We start from the raw sequence: 13035 nt of genomic DNA, 5'->3' as shown, positions 1-13035 counted from the left end.
CGACTTTATACGGCCGCGGGGTGGTTCTGAATCTCTAACAGGCCGCATCCAGCGGCGTGGGCATGCGCGTGTCCGACGGCGGCGCGGGCGTGCTCGCCGCATCGCTGAGATGCCGATGCGAGTGCCTGGCGGCCGTGATGTCCGCCAGGGACTCGGGATCAGCGGCTACAGGGACAAGACGTGGAGCTCTGTGTGTAAACACAGAGATCCATGTCCTGTCAGGGGAGAGAGGAGACCGATCTGTGTCCCTTGTACATAGGGACATAGATCGGTCACCTCCCCCAGTCACCCCCCCTCCACCTACAGTTAGAACACAATTTAGGGTACACATTTAACCCCTTCCTCACCCCCTAGTGTTAACCCCTTCAATGCCAGTCACATTTATACAGTAATTAGTGCATATTTATAGCACTGATCGCTGTATAAATGTGAATGGCGCCAAAAATGTGTCAAAAGTTTCCGATGTGTCCGCCATAATGTCGCAGTCATGAAAAAAATGCTGATCGCCGCCATTAGTAGTAAAAGAAAATAATAAAAAATAATAATAATTCTGTCCCCTATTTTGTAAGCGCAATAACTTTTGCGCAAACCAGACGCTTCTTGCGATTTTTTTTTCCCCCAAAAATATGTAGAAGAATACGTATCGCCTAGACCGAGGAAAAAAATGTTTTTTTTTTAAAAATTGGGCTATTTATTATAGCAACAAGTAAAAAATATTGTTTTTTTTTTCAAAATTGTCGCTCTATTTTTGTTTATAGCGCAAAAAATAAAAACCGCAGAGGCGATCAAATACCACCAAAAGAAAGCTCTATTTGTGGGGAAAAAAGGACGTCAATTTTGTTTGGGAGCCACGTCGCACGACCGCGCAATTGTCAGTTAAAGTGACACAGTGCCACAAGCTGAAATTTCACCTGGTCAGGAAGGGGTATATGTGCCCAGTAAGGAAGTGGTTAAATAAATGATTTCTTCAACTTTTGAACCTATTATCATTTTTTGCTGCAACTCAAAGCCCCTTGGGGTACCTTTTTCTTCTACTAAATTGTTTTCGGAATATGCAATCCGTGTGTACAGGCCTTTAGACAAAACACCTGATAAATATCACCATTCTAAAAATGTGCAAAACATTAATATGCAAACAGCAGTGACGTGTAACGACTCGAGGCAACCTACCACAGATCAGCTTTAATTTGCTAAACGATATGTACATGGCTGCCATGGGTACAGAATATCACTGTGTTTTGTACTGGCTTATTAAAATAACCCTGTTTGTTACATCTCTGTGTTTTAAAATAAAACTAATCCTTCATTAAGTCACATTTACAGCATTAGAAATTTTGGAAGAACTTGGCCTTCTATTGTCCTCTCAGATGGAACGTAAAACATTGATCTTAAACTTCTGATGTGTCCTAATTCTCTGCTTCCACCATTGTGTGTCATCTGTGCAAGCCAATATTTCTTATTTCTGAATGGGGATTTTCCAGGTTGGTGCTGTCATTTGGTTCACTTGCATTCGCCATGGTATAGGAGTTTTCTTCTAATGGTGGTCTATTGCGCAAACCGTTGACTCTTCTAGCGTTTAAGATCAAATCTGGAAGAAAACATTGATGACGCTGTTACATATATTTCTCCCACAACGTAATGTAAGAATCTTATTACAGGACATTAACACTAGTGTTGAGCAGAATACGCCATATTCGATTTCGCGATATATCTCGAATATATAGTCGAATATTCGAGATATATTCGCTAAATTCGAATATTCGTGATATTTTATCGAAATGAAATGATTGCGAATGCGAAAATAATTGCGAATTTTCGATAACTGCGGTAGGAGCACTCTGATTGGCTCAGAATATTCGTGATATTTTACAATACAAAATAATTGCGAATATTCGGCAAATGTGGAAGGAGCACTCTGATTGGCTCAGAATATTCGTGATATTTTACAATACAAAATAATTGCGAATATTCGGCAAATGCGGAAGGAGCACTCTGATTGGCTCAGAATATTCTTGATATTTTACAATACAAAATAATTGCGAATATTCGGCAAATGCGGAAGGAGCACTCTGATTGGCTCAGAATATTCTTGATATTTTACAATACAAAATAATTGCGAATATTCGGCAAATGCGGAAGGAGCACTCTGATTGGCTCAGAATATTCTTGATATTTTACAATACAAAATAATTGCGAATATTCGGCAAATGCGGAAGGAGCACTCTGATTGGCTCAGAATATTCTTGATATTTTACAATAGAAAATAAAAAGTGTTTTGCATTGGTGGTGATTCTTTACTCTATCCATCTGTCACAGCCGTTTGTCAATCAAACACCTTGAAGATTGAACACGTTCATGCTGCATGCTTTGGACTTTTTTTCACTTCACATATCAAAGACATTTTTATGAAAGATTATTTTTCTATTATTGGGACTATATTTCTTTATATATTTGTTTCACTGTGTATTTCACAAGTTATTTGCGCTTGCTTATTTTATAATTTGCCCACATGTCTTGTCACTAGACATATTTTTTATTCTTGTAGAGCGACTCCATTTTCTGTCTTGTATTAATTTATGTTGTATAACATTTTTGAGTTGCTGCTGTATTCTCCCCTTTTTTTAAGGTATGCGCAATTTTTTCCTTCTTACAAAAAAAAATAATATCAAACATACAAATATTCATAACAGAAACATACACAAAGCCCCCCCCTTTTGCATCAGAGACAATCAGAGTTCTCCTACCACAGTTATCGAAAATTCGCAATCATTTTCGCATTCGCATTAGCGAAAATTCGCAATTTTTTTTTTTTATATTCGGCAACATAAAAGGATCGCCTCAGCTTAGCTACTCGGCCCAGGGTCTCTAATCATACCAGCAATGCTTTTAGACGTCGATAGGATGTGATCTGTTTTAAAAATAAAATTGAAAAAATGCGAATATTCGGAATTGCGAATATTCATTGCGAAATTCGAAATATATCGCGAATATGCCATATTCGAGCCGAATATTCGCAATACGAATATTCGTGAGCAACACTAATTAACACACTGCAAGCAACAAAAATTAGTCTCTCAGCCCTCTCATCAGTCCAAAAATCTCTGGCTTCTAAACCCAGCCATGGACGGAGCAATTTTCTTTCCTGAAAATAAAGAAAATCTCTTGATTGTGTTGATGGGGGAATCTTTTCCGCAGAGCTATTGTGTTCTCAGCCCCTCCACTCCACTGGGAGAACATACAGTGATTATTAACTACCGTATTTATCGGCGTATACCGCTCACTTTTTTGCCCTGAAAATCAGGGCAAAATCGTGGGTGCGCGGTATACGCCGATACCCGCTTTCCCGCGCCGAGTTTGAATACTGCGCCTACATATACCGAGAGAAGTACACTCGTGTATTGTCGGGCAGTCTCGGCTCCTCCCGCGCCGACGTCCTGGACGTACAGGACGTCAGCGCGAGAGTAGCCGAGCATTGCCGACAATACGAGTGTACTGCGCTCTGTATATGTCGGCGCAGTATTAAAACTCGGCGCGGGAAACAAGCGGGGAGGACGCCGCAGAAGGACGCCGGACCCGACTAAGAGGACACCCGAAGCCGCAGACGGACGCCGGACCCGACGAGGCCGCCGATGGACGCCACGCAAGACACCAAAACTGTAAGTACAAAAAAACTTTTTTCCACAGGAATTCGGGGCAACTTTAGGGGTGCGCGCTATACGCGGGAGCGCGCTATACCCCGATAAATGCGGTACTTAAGCCCCGGACCATTTGGCTGGCCAAAGACCAGAGCACTTTTTGCAATTCGGCACTGCGTCGCTTTAACTGACAATTGCGCGGTCGTTCGACGTGGCTCCCAAACAAAATTTATGTCCTTTTTTCCCCACAAATAGAGCTTTATTTTGGTGGTATTTGATCACCTCTTTGGTTTTTATTTTTTGCGCTATAAACAAAAAAGAGCACCAATTCTAAACCCAGCCATAGACGTAGCAATTTTCTTTCCTGCAAATCAAGAAAATCGCTTGATTGTGTTGATGGGGAAATCTTTCCCACAGAACTATTGTGTTCTCCCGATACCGGGGCAGCTTCTTTTATTTTTTGCGCTTTCAACAAAAAAGAGCACCAATTTTGAAAAAAAAAAGCAATATTTCTTACTATAATAAATATCCCCCAAAAATATATATAAAAAACATTTTTTTTCCTCAGTTTAGGCCGATACGTATTCTTCTACATATTTTTGGTAAAAAAAAAAAAAATCGCAATAAGCGTTTATTGATTGGTTTGCGCAAAAGGTATAGCGTCTACAAAATAGGGGATCATTTTATGGCATTTTTATCAATCAGTTTTTTTTACTAGTAATGGCGGCGATCATCGATTTTTATTGTGACTGTGACATTATGGCGGACACATTGGACACTTGTGACGCCATTTTGGAACCATTGTCATTGATACAGCGATCAGTGCTAGAAAAATGCACCGATTACTGTAATAATGACACTGGCAGTGAAGGGGTTAACCAGTAGGGGGCGCTGAAGGGGTTTAAGTGTCCTAGGGATGTGTTCTAACTGTAAGGCCCCTTTCACACTGGGGCGGGAGGCGCGGTGGCGGTATAGCGCCGCTAAAAATAGCGGCGCTATACCGTCGGATTTGCCGCGGGATTCGGCCGCTAGCGGTGCGGTATTAACCCCCGCTAGCAGCCGATAAAGGGTTAATACCACCCGCAATTCGCGGGCGGTATTAACGCGGTTTCCCATTGTTTTAAATGGGAAGGAGCGGTATACATACCGCTCCTCTCACCGCTCCAAAGGTGCTGCTTGCAGGAGATTTTTTTCTCTCCTGCCAGCGCATCGTCTTAGTGTGGAAGCCCTCGGGCTTTCACATTGCGAAGGCTGAGCTGGAGTTTTTCAGGCAATATAGCAGCGCTATTTTTAACGCTGTAACATCTCAAAAACTCCTCAGTGTGAAAGGGACCTAAAGGGAGATGGGCTACATGTGACATGACACTGATCACCGCTCCCAATCACAGGGAGCTGTGATCAGTGTCACTAGGAAGAATGGGGAAATGCTTGTTTACAATAGCATTTCCCCGTTCTTCCTCTCCGTGAGACGATCGCGGGTCTCCTGGCGAACATCGAGTCCGTGGGACCCGCGGTCACACTCATGGGCGGTGACCGTATGTCTATATGCCCAGCTGAACATCTGCTGATGTGTATAGTCGTGCAGCGGTCAGCAAGTGGTTAATCAAAATAGTGTCAAATTCACTTGCGCAAAAAGATAAGCCTGTTTGACCTACCTCAATGAATACTTAGGGGGTCAACATTGGCGGGTGAGGGCACAGACCGTAGATTGGTGTGAAGCAATCTTGGATGCAAGGAGCAATTTTGTTTAAAAGCATCTTCACGTGAATTTAATAGCCGCATAGCCACTTTGGATTTTGCACTATTGCTGGACTTTATGCGCTTTAATGTTTTCATATGCACTTTATCTGTTATTGATTGCAGTTTATTGACACATAACATTACATAGATTACATAGTAGGTGAGGTTGAAAAAAGACACAAGTCCATCAAGTCCAACCTATGTGTGTGATTATATGTCAGTATTACCTTGTATATACCTGTATCCACATCTGGATATATGGTGATTATTGATTGTGTGGATTCATATTTTAATACTATTCATTGGGTAAGGTAAGCGCAGCTCCTGTTTACAACAAGTAACACAGTGATTATTGCTAGGAGCTATAGCCACTGGCAATAATCACATGACAAGAAATGACAGGCTTGTTGTACTCAAGTTGATTGATTGATCAACTTGGGTACAATCAACCTGCCCATACTTGGTTCAATACATGGTTTAATACTATTCATTGGGTAGGGTAAGCGCAGCTCCTGTTTACAAGTAACAGTGATTATTGCTAGAGGCTATAGCCACTGGCCATAATAAAAAAAAAATAAGTGTGGCGCCAACCTAGTAAAATATAAAAAAAAATTGTGTATAAATGTGGTTAAACATGTGCAACTGTCCCCTTAAGTAGGCAGCCCACCTTTAATTTACAGTGAATAAAAAGTAAGGCTACTAAACTACTTCCGCTTCTCAGGGCAAATAAACCATAAAAAATAGTATAGTAAACATAAGTCCATAAAAATGTATTAAAAAAAATTAAAATATTGAAAATCCATATAAAAGTGTAAATAGTCCTTTTTAGAAAACTCCAACCACTGTGCTTTAGGCCTCGTTTTCCTCGACAGAATCCATCAAGAAACTTGGTGGCAGAGGAAAACGGTCGTGTGTATGCTTTTCATCGAGAAAACTGTCGAGGAACTCGACGAGGGAAAAAGAGAACAAGTTCTCTTTTTCTTTGACAGGAGTCTCAATTTCCTTGTCGTGTTCCTCGTCGGGCTGGTTTTCGACGAGAAACACGTTTGTGTGTATGCTTAGAAACCCGCGCATGCTCAGAATAAAGTATGAGACGGGAGCGCACCTTCGGTAAAAGTAGCGTTTGTAATGGAGATAACACATTCGTCACGCTGTAACAGTCTGAAAAGTGCAAATTGTCTCCTACCAAACTTTTACTTATCACGCAGTAACATGAGATTAGCAAAAGCAGCCCCAAGGGTTGTGCCAGTGGAATCGAACTTCCCCTGCCGTCCTATGTGTTGTATGTCACCGCGTTTGAGAACAAGGAGATTTGGTCTTGACCGTGTGTACGCAAAGAAAGCCTGTCGAGTTTCTCGACATGCCTAACAAGGAACTCGTCGAGGAAAACGATGTTTCATTTCCGACAAGTTCCTCAGTCGTGTGTACGAGGCCTGAGACCCCAGTGTCAAAAGAAGGTGCCCACAATACAATCTGGCTATGCCAAGGAATCCTGGAAGCTCAGCAGAGACACAATACAATGACCTATTCAACTTCCTGCTCCTATTAGGTTATCACATTTGTCTGCGTCCGCTATCTTTATGTAGAAATACTCGGAGCAGTGCTCGGATTTTCACAAAAGAGGTACTTCTATATCTAAGTAAGAAGTGTAAATGTTGCGATGGATGCCAATACTATCACCCCATACATTGTGTACTCATTATCTCCAATACCACACAGGATGCCATACAGGTCATGAAATGCTATCAGAAAAGGGTAATACTGTCAACACTGGTTAAAATCCAAATAAAAAGTACAGACTGTGAAATCACGACAAAGATAAAACCTGAACAATGTTTACACCTGCCTTAGTCAATATAACCTGATAGAATCTAGAGATAAAATATAGCTGGTGCTGAAAGGTTTTTACATTCTATTATGGAATGATTAATTTCCCAAACAAATACAACATTCACTGTTAGAAATTCCTTCATTCGAAAAAAATTTGCCACCCTGATTTTCTGAGGTGGAAAATGTTCGTCAATTTGAGTCCATTAATGATTAAAAATCGAACACACATACCTAAAATGAAATATTTCGAACACAATTCTATTCATGCATGGTCAGCCTAACTACGCTAGCAAAGCCTAAAATACCACTTTGACCTCTTTCAACCGGGTGGCCGGGAGCAGTAAAAAGGGGTGGCTGAGCCACAGGTTTAGCAACCCCCCTGGCCACAAACACGAAGTGTCCCTATACAATCGTGCAGGGCTGTATAGATGCTGCGGCTACAACGCTTTGCAGCATTTTTAACTTGGGGTACAGAGGTACCACCTGTGAAAACATAAAAAAAAATGTACTTCCAATAGCCAAATCAACAGTACTATAGAAGAAAAATTTTAGGACGGGAATACACCCACCCCAAACCAAACGACCAGACTTTATCATGTATATTAAAATACAATATCTTTATTACAAAAAAGTTAAAAACCACACGTGTAAGTGAGTAATATTGTTAAAATAGCCAAGGGGAAAGAGAGTTCCAGGTTTTGTACATCTCTTAATTGACTGGGCGTATAGGCAATAGTCAAAATTACATATTGAAATTGGTGAAATGTACCGTTTCCAGCGGAGATTCCTCCTCCGGATTTTGATCCGATGGCTTGTACACACCATCGGATCAAAATCCGCGCGGAATACATCCGCGGTGACGTGTCGCGACGTCGCCGCGACGATGACGCGGCGACGTGCGCGACGCTGGAAGGTAAGTACTTCCACGCATGCGTCGAATCATTACGACGCATGCGAGGGAGGGGAGCGGACGGATTGATCCGGTGAGTCTGTACAGACGACCGGATCAATCCGCTGGAAACGATTCAAGCGGATAGATTTCTTAGCATGGTAAGAAATTTCTATCCGCTTGAAATCGATCGGCCCGACGAATCTCCGCTAGGCCGTACAGACGACCGGATTTGTCTGCTGGAACTGATCCGTGGATCAATCCCAGCGGATAGATCCGGTCGTCTGTACGAGGCCTAACATGTTTTATAGGACCCTATACCTTGTATATACTAAATATACAGTACATCGTATTTTAAAATAGAAATAAAGCACGCTTTTTAACTTTTACCTACAGGTAAGCCTGTAGTAAGGCTTACCTGTAGGTACATTGAATATCTCCTAAACTTGCATTGTTTAGGAGATATTTACATGGGATGCAGCCAGTGACATCACCGGCGCATGCGCTCTGAAGGGACGCGCCATACCTTCAGAGCTCCGTGCCAGGGTTGGGGCTCCCACGCACATGTGCGGGAGTGACGTCATCATGGCCCTGGCTATTCATACAGCTGGAACCTGCGAATCCAGAAGGAAGGCCGAGTGAAAAGCAAAGTGTTGGGGAGCATTGACAGCGTTGCGCTGAAGGGCTCCGTGTACAGATAAGTCTGTAATAATGTGCTAGTATGCGGTACATACTGGTACATTATGACTTTTTTTGTGCTGGTTTACTGCAGTCTTTAAACGAAAATCGAAATATTCAAAACATGCAAAGAAATGCAATTTTATTGTTCCCCCTTAAAGTGGTTGTAAACCAAGTTACACCACTTTTACCTACATGTAAGCCTATAATAAGGTCAGTGTCAGTGTATGTAGGACAGGTCAGTGTCAGTGTATGTAGGACAGGTCAGTGTCAGTGTATATAGGTCAGGTCAGTGTCAGTGTATATAGGTCAGGTCAGTGTCAGTGTATATAGGTCAGGTCAGTGTCAGTGTATATAGGTCAGGTCAGTGTCAGTGTATGTAGGACAGGTCAGTGTATGTAGGACAGGTCAGTGTCAGTGTATGTAGGACAGGTCAGTGTCAGTGTATATAGGTCAGGTCAGTGTCAGTGTATATAGGTCAGGTCAGTGTATGTAGGACAGGTCAGTGTATGTAGGACAGGTCAGTGTCAGTGTATGTAGGACAGGTCAGTGTTAGTGTATGTAGGTCAGGTCAGTGTATGTAGGACAGGTCAGTGTTAGTGTATGTAGGTCAGGTCAGTGTATGTAGGACAGGTCAGTGTCAGTGTATGTAGGACAAGTCAGTGTTAGTGTATGTAGGTCAGGTCAGTGTATGTAGGACAGGTCAGTGTCAGTGTATGTAGGACAAGTCAGTGTTAGTGTATGTAGGTCAGTGTCAGTGTATGTAGGACAGGTCAGTGTCAGTGTATGTAGGACAGGTCAGTGGTGTATGTAGGTCATGTGTCAGAAACAACCCTGAAAGACATGCTAGTGTGCCTAAGAGCTTCCTTACATGCTGATCTCATGGAGTGTGTAACTGACATACATACACACACTGACTTACATGTCTGTGTGTGTCTGTGTGTACTGACACACACACACACACACACACACACACATCAGTGTATGTGTGTCAGGTAAGTCGCACCGCGGCCGCCCCCCACCCCCCGGTGCGGCTTCGGGCTGAAGCCCCTGGTCTTTTTGCCACCTACCAACGCCCCTGGCTGGAGGGCCACAGGTTGAGACTCCTGCTCTATAGTATACTTAGTCACATTGAATACTGAGTTATCGCGAGTATGATTTATAAATCAGAGATTGAAAAAACTTACTGAAGCGATTTCAAAATTCAAATGTTACGTGACAAATGTTCCATGCTAGTGGCTGTCAAAATTCCCAGACAACAAATGCATTTGACTGGATAAAGCTGCTGTTTGGATCACAATTTTCCACTCTACCACTTTGACTTTTCAATTGAAGGATGTTGGGTGTAAAGGTGTCGACAGGGATACCCACAAAGTGAATTTTGGATTGTTCATTAGGAACCGGATGTAATGCACTCAGTGTGTGTCCAGGATTAGTCTAGATAAGATATTCCCAACCAGGGATCTGTGGGTACCTAGAGTTCCTCTAGAAGTTGCTTTAGCTATGGCTGATCAACCCCACATTGGATGGAGCATACTGTATATACCAAATGTATTGGCATATAACAGCACAGGCGTATAACACGCACCTTCATTTTAAGAGCGAAGTTTAAGGAAAAAAACTTGAATTTTCAATAAAGAACTTTGAAGCAAAATAAGGGTCAGTGCCCATCAATGCAGCCTAATCAATGCCCATCTGCAGCCTCACAATTGCCCATCAATGAAGCTTAATAAATGCCCATTTGCAGCCTCAGAATTGCCAATCACTGCAGCCTGATCAATGCCCATCTGCAGCCTCACCATTACCATGAATGCAGCCTGATCAATGCTCATCTCACTTCAGGGGTGATTTTAACAATAAAGTACACGTCTTAGCGGGGCGTGTTGATGGGCAAAAAACCCACCCTCTGACTTAAATGTGCAAATCCGCCCATTAACACGCCCCACTAAGATGTGTACTTTATTGTTTAAATCACCCCCGCTCCTTACAGAGTGGCACTAGCATCGGAAACGTGCAGACATATGCCATAGTCACTGTGCATGTGCCTTGTAGTGTTCGGCTATTTTCGGAAACTAGGCGCCGCGCCTGCGCAGTACAAGGGGGTCCTTATCCACCGGGCGGATCTTATTTGTCAGAACACCGGCCCAGGAGACGTTACTTCCTATTACAGAGGTCACTGAGTAAACAGGAGATTCTCGATGTATCTGATGGTGCTCGTCCCGCCCCCCCTCCCCGGTCTCTCTGAGGCAGCCCAAATTTCAGCATTGGCGTATAACACACACACACACTATTTGCAACCAATTTTCAGGGTGAAAAAGTGAGTGTTATATGCCAACAAACACAGTAGTTGCAGCCCAACACCATTTGGCAGAGCAAGCAGCATTACACCAATGATCTTTTTAGCTGTCTGTAAGGGTGGCATTCTGACCACCACTGTAAAGGGGACGTCATTCCCAACTGCCCCCAATGTAAGGGGCATTCTTCTTCATTCTTTTTGTAACGGGGTCTCCGAGACCTTATAATTATTTCAAGGGTTCCTCTGGGGTAAAAATGTTGGTAAAGGCTGCTCTAGGGTGATCACAAACCCTTTAATTATTGGGCACTGCCATGTAATCATCTTTATCAGCTTTTCCACACAAAATGGAATGTTACCTTGAATTGCATATATGCATTGTACTGTGATTACAGCCAGCACCAGAGATACCAGCAAATACATCTGAAAAAAAAAAGAAAGACAGAAATTGTTACAGTGCGTAGAACAATTTATGGCAGTTATAAAGTAATATTGTAGAGGTGTACCATAGGGGAACGCAGTAATATATTCCAGGCATCATTCACTTGAAGGTAAAGGAGCACAAGGGTACAAGGATTAACACCCTCATCACTGCTGTGATTCTGGCACCTGTAAAGTCCAACACAGACATTCCAGTTATAACAGCAAGTTCTAAGAAGGAAGACATAAATTATACTACAAGAGAGAACTATAAAAACGCTGAACAGTGTAAGTTATAAAACTGACTCATTTTCAACTTTTACTAATAGAACACCAATGCCGTCATCTAAATATTCTCATCTGTAAATGTTCGCCACCTCAGTCTGCTTCCCTGCCTGACATAACTGTCAATAACACTCAGATAACTCCACCACCTCCAGATCCAGGGTAACATTTCATACAACTCATTTCAAAGTATGGAAATGGAAAAAACAAACATACATACTCACTTAGGTGAATGCAGCATCGGTCTGATGCTACATCTGTCCCCTGCTGCCTCTAAGGCAGCGTACAAACGACCGGTCCATCCGATGAGAATGGTCCGATGGACCGTTTTCATCGGTTCACCGCTGAAGCAGACTGATGGTCTGATGTGTGTACACACCATCAGTTCAAAAACCGATCGGGTCAAAACGCGGTGACATAAAACACACGACGTGCTGAAAAAAAAGAAGTTCAATGCTTCCAAGCATGCGTCGACTTGATTCTGAGCATGCGCGGGTTTTGAACCGATGCTTTTGTGTACTAACCATCAGTTTTGACCGATGGTCAGCCGTCCATCGGTTCGATTTTAAAGCAAGTTCTAAAACTTTGGTCTGAAGGACAAAAGTCCGATGAACTTCGGTCCGCTTTCATCAGTTTGGACTGGTCGTGTGTACGCGGCCTCAGACAGAGAACTGATTCCGCGTACACACGATCATTTTTCGGCATGAAAAAAACTTTGTTTTTAAATAAATGTATTCAAAATGATCGTGTGTGGGCTTCACATCATTTTTCGGGTTCTGAAAAACGACAAAATTATTTTTTGAACATGCTGCATTTTTTTTACGTCGTTTTAAACCATGTCGTTTTTCAGGTTGTAAAAAATGATCGTGTGTGGGCTAAAACGACGTTAAAAACCTGCGCATGATCAGAAGCAAGGTATGAGACGGGAGCTCTCGTTCTGGTAAAACTACTGTTCATCATGGAGTAAGCACATTCATCACGCTGTAACAGACAGAAAAGCGCAAATCGTCTTTTAATAACACGAAATCAGCTAAAGCAGCCCAAAGGCGAATGGAACTTCCCCTTGATAGTGCCGTCGTACGTGTTGTACGTCACCGCGCTTTGCTAGATCATTTTTTTAAAACGATGGTGTGTGGGCAACATCGTTTTAATGATGAAGTTGAAAAAAATTTGTTTTTTCTAAATGTCGAAAAACATACTTTTTTTTCATGCCGAAAAATGATCGTGTGTACGCGGCATGAGCGATCGAGTACAACTGATCCCTC

At 42.5% G+C, this 13035-nt stretch overlaps 1 protein-coding gene across 1 annotated transcript in view; it reads right to left on the bottom strand.

The window, feature by feature from the left end:
* Positions 1 to 1162: 1162 nt before the first annotated feature.
* The window catches only part of SEL1L3 (SEL1L family member 3), a gene marked incomplete at its 5' end in the record, with an annotated part of 86876 nt that continues 75003 nt past the window's right edge, over positions 1163 to 13035 (bottom strand). Inside the window, 3 exon segments of the mRNA XM_040335164.1 lie at positions 1163 to 1588; positions 11425 to 11488; positions 11572 to 11674. Coding sequence (XP_040191098.1) covers positions 1434 to 1588; positions 11425 to 11488; positions 11572 to 11674 — 322 coding nt within the window.

This window comes from Rana temporaria, chromosome 1, assembly GCF_905171775.1.
Source record: "Rana temporaria chromosome 1, aRanTem1.1, whole genome shotgun sequence".
In the NCBI taxonomy this organism is placed as follows: domain Eukaryota; kingdom Metazoa; phylum Chordata; class Amphibia; order Anura; family Ranidae; genus Rana; species Rana temporaria.
Note: the sequence above shows the minus strand (reverse complement) of the source record. Positions and strands in the feature narration are given on the sequence as shown.